General features: G+C 61.9%; 2 protein-coding genes across 9 annotated transcripts in view; one reads left to right on the top strand and one right to left on the bottom strand.

The window, feature by feature from the left end:
• TRAPPC9 (trafficking protein particle complex subunit 9) overlaps positions 1-15,014 on the top strand; it is a 570,461-nt gene extending 555,447 nt beyond the window's left edge. For all 3 annotated transcript variants that reach the window (XM_042923740.1, XM_042923741.1, XM_042923739.1), the window contains 2 exons: positions 13,633-13,853; positions 14,392-15,014. In XM_042923740.1, the coding sequence (XP_042779674.1) occupies positions 13,633-13,853; positions 14,392-14,559 (389 nt within the window). In that variant the 3' untranslated portion in view covers positions 14,560-15,014. The remainder of the gene's footprint in view (positions 1-13,632; positions 13,854-14,391) is intronic.
• Positions 729-5,236, bottom strand: LOC122210836. 6 transcript variants are annotated; one of them, XR_006198305.1, is made up of 4 exons: positions 5,072-5,236; positions 4,530-4,624; positions 1,481-1,686; positions 729-1,282 (listed from the first exon to the last, which is right to left on the bottom strand). XR_006198305.1 is itself a non-coding variant. In XM_042923743.1 (4 exons), exons 1-4 carry the CDS (start codon positions 5,096-5,098, stop codon positions 842-844), a joined length of 657 nt encoding a protein of 218 aa, XP_042779677.1. In that variant the 5' UTR covers positions 5,099-5,236; the 3' UTR covers positions 729-841. The 6 variants fall into 6 exon arrangements, 2 of the variants coding, with proteins under 2 accessions (XP_042779677.1, XP_042779678.1); XM_042923743.1 differs by having other exon boundaries at positions 729-1,245; positions 4,605-4,624; XM_042923744.1 differs by lacking the exons at positions 4,530-4,624; positions 5,072-5,236 and adding an exon at positions 4,187-4,284.
• Positions 15,015-15,215: the final 201 nt, after the last annotated feature.

Raw genomic sequence — 15,215 nt, 5'->3', positions numbered from 1 at the left:
TCAGGCGTCTCTGCCCTGACATCCCCCTGTACCGTCCTGGGGTGGGCTGTGGGCTGGTGGGCTCCTTGCCCTGCCCTGGGTCTATGCAGGGCTCAGTCTCCCCCTACTCCGTGAGCTCCCCGGGCCTGCCACCCCCTACGCATTCCTGCACTGCCGGCCCTCGCCCCGGGGAAGGCAGAAGGCGAGGGGCCCTGCCCCCTGACCGTGTCCTTGTGAACCAAAGGCAGTGATGGACTCCCTGGGGCACCCATTCTCACGGCCGGGAGCAGCCCTGACCCTGTTCCCAGTTAAGCACAGGGCAGCAGGCTCACCAGCACCCTGTTTGTCCAGCTGCCCCTGTGGTTTGGCCTCTCTGGCCGCTCGGAAGGTTCTTTGGTGGCCCAAGTCGTTCCCGACTGACTGTGTGTGCTCAGGACGCTGTGGTTCTGCGGCAAGCTTGGGCTGTTGCCACTCGAAGAGTCTGTCCGACATGATGAACGTTGACCCGCCAGGTGTCAGGCCCTGGGCTGTGTGTGGGAGTGGGGGGAGGCCCCTGGCAGTGTCTGGTATACTGTGGGAGCAGACGTCCCACCCTGGCCCAGTAGAAAGAGGGGTCTGGACATGCACTTGGAGGGGCTGAGCCCAGGCATGAGAACCATAAAGTAATGGCCCGTTTTGAAATCATCCAGCCCGTTCCTCTCATGTAGCAGATAAGGAAGCAGACAGGGAAGCTCAGAGAGGTTAAGTGATTTACCTAAGGTCACACAACAAGCGGTAGATTGGCTGAGTTCATTCTTCAGTTCAGTGAACGAACCCTGAGCCCCTACCCTTGAGCAGCTAGTCTCCGCCCGAAGGCAGTCTGTCAACAGAAAACTCTTGAGTAGGGGCAGTTCCTGGTATGGCAAGGAGCTGGCGTGGGGCTGGGTGCAGTATGTAGGAAGTCTTCCAGGAGGAGGTGCTGCTTGAGCTGAGTTTTGAAGAGGCCAGTAGGAGTCAGCGAGGGGAGGCTCTGAGGGGCACTGCATATGGCTGTGGGGGGTTGACATGTGGAGGTGGTCTCAGGGTGCTGGGGGAGAGCGACCACAGGGAGGGAGAAGCAGACCGCCTTCACCTTGGTCTGGACTACTCTGCGGGAGCAGTCGGCATCATTCCTACGGCCCACGTCACTCGATGTCTTCTCTCCGGAAAACCCTCTGTCTTCTGCTGGGCAGCCGAGGAGGCCGGAGTCCTGGCTTTGGGGCCTGGCCGGTGGCAGGCCTGCAGATCCTGGTGGAGGCCCCGTGTGAGCTGGCCCTGCTGGGCCCTGGGGAAGGGGGGCGGTGCCCAGGCCTCAGGAGCCCGTTGGAGGAGCCATCCCCCCAGCCGATGCAGAGGGCCAAGTACGGCCACCAAGGCGGCGGCAGGGACGCTTGCCGGGGAGGCCAGGCGCCCGGGCAGGGCAACAGACTGCCTGTGTGTGACCACTTCCCACACCGCCTTCGCCCACCTCGTGCTCGCTCACCAGGAGAGGAGACCCTGCGGTTGCCCCTGATCGCCCTGCCGCCACTGGTGCCCCGTGTGTGAGCTGGCCCCGCAGGCGAGGGGGTCCGAGGCTGGGATGGCGTCGTGCGGTGAGAGCAGGGATGGGTGGAGGAGCGCGGAGCTGTGCCAGGCCTCCCCGGGTGGCAGGGCCGGCTCTGTGTAGAAAGGCCCGAGAAAAGATGAAACCTGAGAGAGTGACAAGGCACAGACATTGCTCGGGGACCGGGGAGTCATTTCACACTCTCTGCTCTTCTCAGAAAGACGTCTTTGCCTAATGCTACCAGCCAGCAGGCACGTCCTCCGTGGTTTTCTCCCCTTTGATCTCCGGTTGTCTCAGCGTGTCCAAATCCAGGCGGTTGAAGGGGGCGGGCTCACTGGAGGCTCCTCTCCCTCGGCCGGTGTGTTTCCTGTCCCCTGGGAAGGAGCGGGGACCCGGCTGCAGTGCACCCAGCGAGGCGTCCGAGCCATGCTCCCGAGTGCCGGGAGCTTGGGCACGCGAGCGCTGGAGGCCTGTGGGTGTCACGGCTCGGTGTTGTGACAGCTGCAGCTTTCGGGGACCTCACACCAACCTTACTGTGTTTAGGGTTCATGCTGTTCTGGGGGGGCCTTTCTGGAGCTCAGTGGGGGATCCCAGTTCTGCCCCTTCTGTGGCCCCTCTCTCCACTTCTAGTCCTCTCTGTGGAGATGGGGATTGTGGGACGGATGTGTTTGTGGGCCAGGTTTGGGGGGTGTCATTTCCCCAGCTGTCCCCTGAGCAGGACTCAGTCCCGTGTTCACACTCGCTGCTGTGTGCCCAGGAGGAAAGGGCATGGCTTGGTGAATACCCGGCCGGCCTCTGCCACCAGAACCTCCTCAAGTTCAAGCAAGTGTTCCTTGAGGGAAGAGCAGGGAGGGCTCCCTGGTGGAGGGGGCGTATGAGCAGGGCTTTGAGATGCAGAGCTGGGAGGTTGCGTGCCAGTGAGAGGAAACAGGAGCCCGGCACAGACGGCAGGGTGGGCACAGACAGCTGCAGGCACCGCCGTGAGCGTGGAGCCCTCGGGCGAGGGGTATGCACCGGCTCTGGTGCCTGGGGGACCCGGGTTGGGGCTCTGCCCTTACTTACAGCCTCTGCCACTGAGGTAGCCGTGTCAGTGTGCTCCGAGCCACTGCCTTGCGGGGTCCCCTGCCCCAGGCCCCCATGCCTGTTGGGCAGGCTCCGCCCTCGCCCGCGTGTGTCTCCTCCACTCCATGTGCCAGGTGGTGCGGGCGTGGTGCCCGCATTCAGCTGAGGAAGCAGCTTCTGAAGGGGCTCACCTGGCCCTCCACTTGGCATCTGAGCTCTGCCATCTACCTGTGTGGCCTGAGGGCACCGGCCTGCAGGCTGTGGAGGGTGTCTGCGGCTGGGACCCCAGACCGGTGTGCGGTGTTGGGGATGCGTGTTTCTCCCTGTGTTCGAGGCGGTGGGTCGCCGCGGTCCACAGGCAGCCGCGGGCCGCGCCAGGATGCAGCCCGAGACCTGTCTGCTGGGGGCAGCGCTCCCTTCCTGCCAGAGCTCGCCCCCACCCCTACCCTGGACTCCGCCCCCTGAGCCCCCCACAGCACTGGACGCCCTGGCCGGGCTCAGGAGGCCGGAGAGCCTCTCGGTGAGAGAATTCTGAGTGGCACGGGCCTCCTCTGCCAGTCCAACCCGCCTTAATTTTAATTTAATTCCCTTTAATCTTTAATGAAAAGTTGTAAAAGTAAATTATTTACCCAAGAGAGCCAAACGGCTCCTCAGGAGCTGTTCTCCACTTGAGGGTAATTACACGTGTGGGCCTTGAACAGTCTCCCTCCCTGGATGCCGAGGAGGAGGCATTCTGGTTTATGAACTAATTAGCTACCTCAATAACTGGTAAAAATGCATGCCATTTGGTGGATTGAGAGCAAAGCTCCGGCCTCATCTGGCGCACACCCTGACAGTCGCCGATGGGGACAGAGAGAGCCTGTGTTCCAGCCCCGTGACCCGCAGGAACCCCGGGAGCTGAGCTCTCCGAAAACAGCACCGTGGTTCTGGGCAGACAAGCCGGCCCTCCTCCTGCCGGCCACTGTCCATCTCCGGCCAGCTCCGTCCGAGCAGCACATCCGACGGAAAGACTGGCTTCCCCCAGTGCTGGAGGCTCACAGAGCCGCGGGAACAGCGAGGGGGCTGTGTGGTCTGTCACCCCCTCCCCAGGCTGTGCACGGCCTTTCTGGGCACAATACCCTTGTCCCAAACACCATCACCCCCCACTCCTGGGCGTGTCCATGCTTCTAACCTCTTCTAAACCCTCTCTTGATGTACAAGAAAGCAGCAAAATTAAACCGAAAATTCCTTGACTAAAAGGGACCATATTTGGCATAATTGGTCAAGACCTGTAGGAGAGGGTGTGTGTGTGTGTGCACGTGTGCACACATGACTACAACACGGCTCACTGAGGGCCGACATGGTGGTCTAGATTGGTACACCATTGGCTCTGGGCTTCCTAACAGCCAGAGAGAAAAGGTCAGTTACTTGGCTCTTGTTGGTAAAGAGGAAAGATATGGCAGTTGACTAGTACATTGGCATTAGAGAAAATTCTCCACTTTTTACTGGGTTCTTGGAAACTGCAGAGTTGCCTGCTAGATGTGCCCCAGGACAGCCGCCCAGCTGCTGCCAGGGAGGAGGGTGCAACCCGGGGCCTCACCTTACCTCTCCTGCCATCCCAGGGTTCGCTTGTCTGTCCACTTGAAGTTCTTTCTCTTCATTTAAAGAGCGACAAAGCTTCTCAATTAATGCCTGAGCCACACCTCACCTGAATCAAATGTGACTGTAAAATTTAGGCCCACCCCAAATTTATGTGGACCAGAAAAACGTGTGTCCTGTGAAGTTTAAGTTTCGCGTCTGCTTTAACTTCCAAAACCTGAGACACCTCAGCTGTTCTTGGGTCTTCACCTAATTGGGGTCTCTGGCTTTGTTCTTACGTCCTTGAATTTTTCTTTATCCCAAATTAGACACTTGTGCCTGAAGTCTACTTGGCCATCCCATCTCTTACCGTCAGCAAAGGCAGGGAGAGGCGAGTTGTGGGGGGAGGGCGGGGAGGGCGTCCTTGCTAGGAGTTTGAGCTCACCTGGCCGTGGGAGCCTGGTCCTAAAGGAGAAATGAGCCGGTTGGCACATAAGCCAGTTGAGCAAGAGATCCACCCTTTTTACCCCTGAAGGTGATTTGCACATGATCTTGGGGCAGACTGGTATTTCAGGAGGTCCCGCCCCAGCTTCCTCTCCTGCCCTCCCTGCTCCTCTGTGCTGCCCGCTCTGGGTGAGACTGTGGACGCGGGCACATCGCCATTGTATGCTCAGTGCCACCCCAGACCCAGAAAGCCAGACACTCAGGACACAGCACGGCCAGGAAGTTCTCTTTTGAAAAGTCTACTGTGGGTCGGAACCCCCAGGGCTGTTCACAGCTGGTTAGCAGGTGTCTCCTGATTGGCCAGGAGCACGCCCCTGCCCGTGACCCCTCACACAGCCTCTCTGCACAGAGCAGACTGGACAGACAACCGTGGGCCTCGCAGCCGAGCCTGACTGCCTGCCTGCCTACCTCTGACCTGCGCATCCTCGGGATCATTCTCCTCGTGGAGGCCCCCCTGCAATTCTGTGACCCCCGCTTCCAACCTGCCCCTCGCCTGCAGCCACACTCTCGGTCTCTGCTTGTCCCAGGGTCTGGTCCTGGGCTCCGGGAGGAGCGGGAGCTAAGGGCTTGGGATTCCAGAAGGTTCTCACAGCTATGCAGGGTGAGCAACGACTTCACAAAAGAGCCCTTCGGAACACCCACCCACCCGTGGGGCAGCAAGGGCCGCTGCGGCATGACCAGACGTGGCCAAACCAGAAATACCCAGGAAACCATCGGGAAATGTTCCTTCATCCCCACTAGGGCGGCTGGAACCAGAAAGGCCACAACAGGTATTGGGAGGCTATGCAGAAACCGGAACCCCGTGCACTGCAGGTGGGAATGTGAAACAGTCCCACTGCTGCAGAAAGCAGCCTGTTGGCTCCTCGGGTTAAATATAGTCCCCATGTGACCCGGCGACTCGACTCCGAGGTATGTGCCCTGGGGTGACAAAGACCCGCATCCGTGCAGACCGTGCCCACGGGAGTCCACGGTACCACTGCTCCTGACAGACGTAAGTGGACACAACCCAAATGTTGGTGACGGACGGACAGAAGGACGAACAACGTGTGGTATGTCCACACGGGAGCCCTGTCCTATGGTAGGAAGGATGACCCTTGACGGCAGGATGCTGAGTGAAACCAGGCAGACAGAGACCGCATATGCGTGATTCTCCTCCTGGTGAAGTCTAGAAGAGCCAGGAAGTCGGTCGGTGGTCATTCAGGGCCGGGGGAATGGGGAGGGGGGGTGAGGCTAAGGGAATGGAGGTTCTTCTTGGAGCGATGAGAACATCCTCAAATCGTCCGTGGTGATGACTCCACAGCTCTGGAAATGTACTAACAACATTGAATTGTCCCCTGTAAATGGAAGAGCCGTGGGGTCTGTGAAGTATATTTCAGTAAAGCTCTGGAGTGCAGGGGTGCAGGGGGAGCTCGGCCCGGCCCACCACGCAGCAGGGCCAGCTCCCAAGACTGTCTGCACCAGCAAGGGTGCCCGGCGGGTTGTTCTGGGCACTGAATGAGACAACACCATGGAGCCTTCGAGCCCGAGCTAGGATACAGCGGGTGCTCGAGGAACCAACAAGAACAGGGAAGCCAGTGCCAGGCGTACCGGAGGCCTGGCTGCAGGGGCCGAGTCGGGACAAGCCCCTTCCACTGCGCTTTCCACCTTCTCTGGGCTTCTTCGGATCATGGAAACTTCTGGGGTGAAATGCACGCAGTAGATTGGTGCATCCCCAGGACCGTACCTCCGCATCTCCAAGGCACCAGGAACAGGTTGCTCCTTCCTGGCACCGCTTGCGAACTGGAGCAGAGCTCAGCAGAGTCAGCGTTTGACAGGAACCCAGGCAGGGACCTAAACTAGCCCCGTGTCTGCCTCCCGGGAGCCTTCGTGGCCAAGCAGAGCTGCTCCGGCCCCTCCTGGGGAGAGATAGGAAACTGACGCTGGAGGGCAGAGACCTGTCCCAGAAGCGGGACCCTGGTCTCTCATGCCGATTCCAAGACCTGGATGATGGGCTCCCCGTCCGGGCGGTCTCCCCTGGGGACTTGGGAGCAGCCCCTGCTGACCTCACTGGCCCACAGCAGGCTCTCCAGAGGCCAGGCTGTTGGGCCCAGGCCCTCACAGCTGCATCAGCTTCCTGCACCTCAGGATCCCTTAGCAATAGTCACACCGCTCTGTGTGCCCTCCAGTAGGGACAGGAGGTTGCCAGTCGAGGGCTTGGCCCCGAGTAAGACACCAGCAGGTGGGGGCAACACCAGATTCCTACCCCCACCCGGGGTGCTCACCTCTCCCCCATCTCGTGGCTCGCTCCGCACCTCAACCCCCACCCAACGGTGGCTGCCCTCGGCCAAAGAGCAGGCTGGCACCGGCGGCTTCTTCCTCCTCGCGCCTCTCCAGAGTGGGCCCCCCGGGGCCCTTCCCTCATCCCTGCTTCTATTTATAGCCTGTGCTTCTGCCAGAGCCCGGGGACGTGCTGTAGCATAAACGTGGCAGCGGTTTCGGGAAGAATTCTGGGCCAGACAAAATTAAGTCCGTGACTCTGGCTGGTATTAAAAGTGAAGGAGAAGCAGGGCCGGGGGCGGAGGGAGAAGGTGGACCCGATTTAATGCTTTGAGGGAAGAGACTAATCTGCTCCCAGGAGATTTCTTACAACATGAGATTCTCCTGCATGAATAATGTCCTCCACGAAAGCTTGGTGGACGAGTCAGGGACCCGGAGCCAGGAAGTGGCAGGTTGATCTGAACGTCCTCCCCACAGGGCACTTCAGGGACGTGGCCCAGTCTCCCTGAGTCACAAGTTACGGACAAGTGACTGGGGGCCTCAAGGGGGCAGGGCGTGGCCAGCCCCAAAGCGCACACATGCACTCCTTCATCCAGCCTCTCAGTCACCCCGCAGATAGCAAACAGCGAGTGCCCGCCTGGCCTGGTGCTGGGGACACAGCAGGTGCCAGTTCTCCCGGAGTGTCCAGGGAAGAAGGAATACAGTTAATATTAAACAAACGGGTAAACAAGAGATAAGATGTCGAGGGTGACGGAGGGGTCATGAAGAGGAAAAAGGATAGGAAGACTTTTCACTGAGTGGTCCGAAATGGCCTGAGGACAGGGCCAAGGTGGCAAGGGTAGCAGGTGCAGAAGCCCAGGGCAGGTGCGTGCCGGGTGTGCTGGAGGGGCAGGAAGGAGGTCGTGTGGTTAGAGCAGGAAGTGGGGGAACCCTGGCTGGAGCCACGCAGGGCCTGGGAAGCCAGGGTCAGTAGCCATGGTCTGATCGAACCTCCCTTTCATTCTGAGTATAAAGAGAAGCCACAGGCCAGCCAAGGGTCAACCAAGGGGGTGACAAGATCGAATGGCATTTTTACACCATCCCTTTGACTGTTGTGTGGAAAAGGGTAGAACAGGAAGTGTGGACATAGGGAGGCCTTCCAGGAAGCTGGCCAGGGCTAGGGTGGAGAAGGGAGTGGTGGCCACTGACCAGCGGTTGTGCCAATGGGCTGGGTGTGGGTGCCGAGATGGTGTGGCCTCCGTGTGACCATCAGGTGCAAGGCAGGGCCCCTATGATGACATCAGGCCCACCCGATACTCCAGGATCATCTCCCCGTCTCAGGATCCCTAACCTCATCACAGCCGCAAAGTGCCTTTGTCACGCGAGGGAACATATTCCGCAGGTCCCAGGGATTATGATGTCTTTAGAGGGGCGTTATTCTGTCTCCACACCATCCCTGTGGCAGCAAAGCAGACTCAGGGTTCTGGAAGGTGGGACCCTCCAAAGCCGGAGACCTGTCTGTCCTACTCTCCGCTCCCAGGTGGGGGTGCCCCGTGCACAGCTGCCGGGCACCTGTCGCTGGCACGGGGGGTGGGCAGGTGGGCGCCTCGTGGGCTGGCCCCTCCCGGGGCTCCGCTTCCCTGAGGCTGGGACGTTCTGGGTCCCGGCCATGCGACCTCACAGGCTGCGCGTCTGTCCCTTCTGTCGCTGGCTCCTAGCCCCTCGCTGCCAAGGCCCCGCTCCCCAGCAGCACCCAGTCCTCTGGGTGAAGAAGGGTGCTGGGAGTCTGCAGTGGTGTGACAGCCCCACGGGCCCGACCTGTACCCCCAGCGTGGGTGCCAGTCACGGTGGTAACAGCACCAGTCAGACCAGCCCTGAGGCCACCGTGCACCCCCAGCTCCGCTCACACACACCCGATTCTCACAAAAGCCCCCGAAACGCGTTCTGCTCTCCCAGCTGAAAGAGCAGAAGCCGAGGCTCAGAGAAGGCAGGCAGTGGCGGGTGCAGACGCGGACGGCAGGATCACCCCACCCCGCCTGCAGAGGGACGTGGGGGGTGTCCCCACCAGTGTGGGGGGAAGCGGGGCAGGTGGCCCTGGAGGTCAAGGGGGAAATTAGGCCCCACTCACGCCGACCCCAGATGAGCCCACCCCACACGCCATAGAAAGGCACCATGGTGGTCGTGGGGGACACCCGAGTGGGGACGTGCCGCCTGCGTGGGACACATCACACACGCTGGTGTCCCCGCCCACCTGCAGGGGGCCGGCTGGCCGATCCGCTGTGCACACAGAGCGGGAGCTCCTTGTTGCAGTCTTGCCGCGGTCCCAGGCTCTCAAGGTCCCAGTCTTGCCGTGAACGGGTAGACATTGCACCCACCTTCCCCATGTGAGGGCAGCGGGCTGACCTGGCGGGGAGGCCTTCACAGGGGCCTCTGCAGACAGGACTCGAACCGAGAAGCTGGAGCTGAGCCCAGCATGTGCCACAGGCCCATGGTGACTGGGTGGTCTTCGTCCCCTCCCCGGCATGTTAGAAATGACTCCAGAACAGCTCGCCTTTGAGAAGTATTTAGTTATCCAACCCCATCCCCTTCCCGGTGAGTCCCGTGAACCACTGGCAGAAAGCTCAGTCTTCTCCTCTGGTCCCGGCCGCCTCTACCCGCTGTGCCCAGAAGGGCCCTCCTCCCAGGACGGGACACAGCTGGCCCGGTTCAGAGCCAGAGCCCGGCGTGTGCTGGGGAAGCAGTGCCAGTGGGCTTACAGACCCCACCTGAGCACAGCCAGCATCCTCCACATCCCCAGCATTTTTGGGCTTATCTTCAGCAGGTTTCTGAAACAGCCCCCGACCCCCGACCCCTGGGTCCCAGGGGAGACCGGCCTCACCACCCTTCTCGATTCAGGAAGCCTGTCCTTCTCTTAGGGAACTACAGCCCTCTGCTCTGCCCTACTGTGTCCTCCCAGTGACCTGGGAAGGTTTGGTGCCCAGATCTGAGATGCTGGACTGCAGAAAGGAAGGAAACAGCTGCTTTCTGAGCGCAGAAGTTCCCTAATTTGACCCTGGCAGTCATTATGGGTGCCAGGTCTGGGGGGGCACGCCCTGCGCTCCCAGTTTGCCTGGTACCAGGGGTTTTCTGGGTGCAGGAATCCCAGCACTCAGGCCAGGATGGTGGGGACAGTTGTCACCCTGTGAGGGAGGACACAGCCCTCAGGCCAGGATGACAGGGACAGTTGTCACCCTGTGAGGGAAGACCCAGCAGGTGGCAAGACAGATGGGTCCTGCCCCTCTGGAGGGCCACAGCCTGTTTCCCAGGGGCCCAGCAGTCACATCTATGAGTAAGAGCCAAAGATCTGGGGGCCCAGCGGGGACTGCTCACCTCAGACCAGGGCAGGGAAGGCCTGGCTGGGTCCTCTGTTCTCTCTCTGGTCCTCAGCCCTACCCCAGGCCTCTGAGGCCAGGATCAGTATCCCAGCTTTGCAGATGAGGTGAAGGACACTCAGGTGGGCAGAGGCCTCTCCCAGGATGAAGGGTCAAGGCAGAGTTGACACCCCAGCCCAGCCTGCTGCTTAGCCAGGGGCCCGTCCCCCACCCCTGCTGCCCTGGCCTGGCCACAAGTCCCTGCTCCTTCTGGAGAGTGCTGAGGGAAGGTCACCACCAGTAGCTGCGTGCGGAGCCTTGTCTCCCCTCTCCCCTGCCGGGGTGGGGGGCGGAAGGCAGACAGAGCTGGAGGCCAGGGAAGGGTTAACAGCACCCACAGGCGGGCTGGGGGCCGCTCTGCAGATGAGCCAGAGGCCAGTCCTCAGCTGCCCTAGCAAGCCCGCGACCCACACAATTCTCTGCAAGGAAAAAAAGAGCAGAGATGTAATGAGCCAGCCACCCTTCACTGATTTGCACATAATCGTGTCTTTCCCTTAATGGAACCACCAACCGAGGCGCCCTGACACCTGCTCCCTCCATTTTCCCCATTTGATTCAAGAGGTTTAGGTGGTGCCGGGTCACGTCCAGTTCAGTGTTGAGCAGACGTTAGGGTTACCGGGCTGGCCTGTGCCTGCACTTGGTGACAGCCTGTCCTCCGGGCCGTGTAGCAGCCCCCCCCCCCCCCCCCCCCGCCATTGCACACCTGGCTGTGTGGCTCAGCGTGGCCCAGCTCGTGGCCTGCCTGTCTGGACTGAGAACTTTCTGAAGGCTGGGACTTGTGCATTTCTCTGCTCCTGTCACCTTCGCTGCAGGTGCTAGTGGGACTTGTGGGGCGGGTGGCGAACATTAGAGCGAGTGCATGTTATCCAGCTGGGGCGGGCGGCAGGGAGTGGGTTCTCCTCCTGGGGACGTGGGGTGGGCAAGGGGCGGGCCCTGGGGCTTCCTGGAGGTCAGTCTCCACTGGCGCCCCACACCCACACTCTCAGAGACATTTTCACTCGTGTCCACTCCTGACACTGTATCCCAGGAACGTGAGGCAGGAATCCAGACAGAGCTCAGTATAAAAGTGTGTACATCGGGGATATTTATATACCGAAAAAGTGGACACGGCCTGCATGGGGCTGGGTGGGTAGATTAGTTTATTGCTTTAACGGAATCCCCTGCAGGCTTTGAAAATGTGCTCACGGAAACGTCAACGTGTGGAACACGCTTATGTTCCGTGGTCCCAGAGAGCAGCTACCGGGCCACGGTACTGAAGACACATGGAAGTCGGCACCGTGACGCTGAGTGTGGCTGGGGGAAGGGCTGGGATTATGGGGGTTTATCAGAAAATGAGTTCTGTTTCTATGAACTTCCCAAGTTTTCCGTAACGTGTCGTAAAAGCTTGTGATTCTCAAGAAACAAAGGATGTGGGGGGCACTTCATCTCAGAAGGCTTTGCTGGAAGAACGGACTTGGTGGGAAACGTGGGGGGTTCTGGACCCGCAGCTCCCTCCCCCCACCCAGCTGCCCACGGAGCCCGTCCGGGCGTGCCCCCTCTCTGTCCACACTCACACGCACGCTGCCCCTCACGCACACTCACCCCACCCACACCCACGCTCTCACACGCATACTCCCACTCAGGCACACTCATACGCACACCCACACCGTCACTCGCATGCGCACTTGCACTCCCACGCACACTCACACACACATGCATGCTCCCCCCATGCAATACTTACACACTTGCACCCATAACTTGCACGCTCTTGCACACACACACACACACACACACACACACACACGCTCACGCGCTCCGAGCCCTGGCTTGGCCACGCAGGGTCAGCTGCACGGATGCACACGCTCCCTGAGGACCGCACTCGCCCTGGAGGGAGGATCTCCCCCCCTCCACTCCAGGGCAGGCCACCCTGACCTTCCCCCAAGACTGCGCCTCCAGGACCCCGAGTGAGGAATCAGCCTCGTGTGGATGCCCGGGCCCCCCCGGCCGCCGGGCAGGAGGGTCTTCGCCACGGCCACCTGGCGACCCCAGCCGGCCCCCGCCATGGGAAGTGGCGATGACGGGGTCACGCTCATGAGCACGTGAGGAATCGTTACACGGCGGGGTGGGCGGGAGCGCTTCTGTGGCTGCAAGCAGTCCTCACGCGTGAGGACGTGCACACCCGCGGGTCGCGGTCACGTCACTCCTCCGTGGGCCCGTGGACGTGACAGGGAGAGGTCGGTGAGGCGGGCTGGCAGCCGCACCGGTACCGGGTGATGCAAGGTCCCGATGCAGCCTTAGGACCCCCTCCCTGACCCCCACGACCTCCTGACCCGCCGCGTCGGCGTCTAGGGCCGCCGTGAGACGTGACCACCTGTGGGCTCCACGCAGCAGGGTCTGGAGGCCGGAAGGCCGAAGTCACAGTGCCGCGGGGCTGTGCTCCGCTCCGGAGGCCCCGGGGAAGGCTCCTTCCTGCGTCTTGCGGCTTCTCGTGCTGCAGCCCCCAGTCTCTGCCTCGTCTTCACGGGGGTTCTCCTCGGGGTCTGCTCTCCCCCTATCTGCCTGTCCTGAGAACGTCTCCTGCTCAGATCCCAGCCTGTGCCCCCCGACCCCTGCCTCCAGGCAGGTCCCCCAGACCGCCCCTCCCATCATCCCACTGGGATGTGCTGGGGGCTCCGGGGGGCTGGGGGTCCCAGCACGGCACTTTCCAGTCCACCGGCCCCCACCCCCCTCTCCCCCGCACCTCTGCCCCCCAATCCCTGCTCTGCTCCTTGGGTTCCAGACCTTTCCCCAGCTGGCGTCCTGTCACCTCTGGGGTGTCTGGGGGAAGCTGGGCAGGCCCTTCTGCGTGTGAATCAACAGTGCGTGTGGCAGAGGCCCAGCCAGGTGCCTACTGGCTGTTCATCTCACAAATGCCGTGCGCCACCCCTGCCACAGTCTTGCCCTGCGGTTCTGAGTCTCTCTCACCTGCAGGAGCCCCCACGGGCTGCCATCACGGTTCAGCCCTTTCAGGCAGGAGCATCTGGGAGACCCCTAAATGACCCGGGGCCCCTCCAGCGTGGCACACGCCCTCTGGGTTACAGATCTGGTGCCCACACCTGTCTCCTCCAGCCTGCACATCAGGACGGCAAGGACCGGGCCACATGTCTGTGTCCCAGCAGTCAGCCTACACGGAGGGGCTGGCTGCGTTCGTGGGGGAACAAGTGAGGGGGTGGGTGGGTGGGTGGATGGAAGGATGGATGGATGGACGGACGGACGGACGGACGGATGGATGGTTGGATGGCTGGCTGGCTAGCAAGGCCAGCTGGGCGGTGCCCTTGACATTCTCGTGTCCCGTGACCCTTGCAGATGTGCTGGTGGACGGACAGCCATGTGACTGTGAGGCTGCAGCCTGCCGGGTGGGCGACCCTGTGCGTCTGGAGGTGCGGCTGACCAACCAGAGCCCGCGCAGCGTGGGGCCCTTCGCCCTCACCGTGGCCCCCTTCCAGGACCACCAGAATGGCGTGCACAACTACGACCTGCATGACGCCGTCTCCTTCGTGGGCTCCAGCACTTTCTACCTTGACGCGGTGCGTGGCGGTCTGTGAGCCCCAGAGCGGCCCCCACGGCCACTGTCCCGGTGCCCCCTGCCTTCCCCTGGTGGGGACGGGGTCTTCCCTGACTCACCGTGGGCCTCACGTAGCTCACTTCTCCGTGTACTGAGTCCTGGCCGTGAACCGGGATGGCGAGACCTGGGGCCTTACTGCCGCCATCCCCGGCCCCTGCCCCTCTCAGTCAGCGCCCCCCGCTTCGCGGCAGCCCGCAGCCCAGGAGAAGTGGGGAAGTCCACTGAGAGCAGCCCTCACGCCACTGAAATGACACCTCACCCCAGCCACTCCCCACCCTGCCGGCACCCCTGGATGGTCCAGGGAGGGAAGTGCCATGCTCCTTCCAAAGCCAGAAGCTCAGAGAGGGACAGCCACCTGCTTGGGGGAGCACAGCAGGAAAGCCCTTGGGGGGGCCCTCCCCCCCACCCCATTGCCCCCACTTCCAGGCAGGTTCAAGGGTCTCCTGGTGGCATTGGGGGTTGTGCTACTCTGGGCTGACATCACTCCCTCTTCCCCACAGGTGCAGCCCTCAGGCCAGTCGGCCTGCCTCGGAGCCCTGCTCTTCCTGTACACGGGTGACTTCTTCCTCCACATCCGCTTCCACCAGGACAGTGCGAGCAAGGAGCTGCCGCCATCCTGGTTCTGCCTGCCCAGCGTGCACGTGCGGGCCCTGGACGCACAGGCCTGAGCCCCTCCCGCCCCCTCGGGGTCCCTGTTCCTGTGGGCACAGCTGGCCGGGCCTGGCCCCCGCCTTCCCTCCACCCGGCCCCAGTCTCGGCCCCTACTCTTCCTCGCCTCTCTCCTGCGCCCCAGACACGGCAGCCTCACCCCTTCCTGGACTGGCCAGCAGGACCCTCCGCTGGAGCCTGGCATTAACCAAACCCCAGAGCGCAGCACCCACCCGGCCCGGGCCCCGGGGTCCCTGCACCTGCTCCCGGGACCTGGGGATCGCAGCCCAGCCAGGAGAAAAAGGTGGCACACGTGAGGCAGGGAGCCCCCCTGAGGCAGCCCCGGCAGGAGAGACGGCTGGGAGGGAGTCTGCCCCCAGCAGGCCGACGTCGGGGGGCCCGGGGCCATTCCCCGGCCGGGCCTGCGTGTCTGTGTGTCTGTGACAAGTTCTCTAATAAAAGGCCGCCTTGCTTCTCTGCTGCTCCGCCTGTATCCACGCATCTGCTCGTCCAGTGTGGTCAGGGGGCCACCCACCCAGCTGTCAGCCCCCAAATCCAGTAGGGACACGGAACAGAAATCCCCATGTCACACATGGCTGGTGGCCCACGCGGTCGGGTCTGTGTCTGTCTGTCTCTGCGACCCCAGCCCTGCCCTGTGCATGCACTCCTTGGGCCT

This window comes from Panthera leo, chromosome F2 (assembly GCF_018350215.1).
Source record: "Panthera leo isolate Ple1 chromosome F2, P.leo_Ple1_pat1.1, whole genome shotgun sequence".
Taxonomy (NCBI): domain Eukaryota; kingdom Metazoa; phylum Chordata; class Mammalia; order Carnivora; family Felidae; genus Panthera; species Panthera leo.
This window is presented reverse-complemented; position numbering and strand designations above follow the sequence as displayed.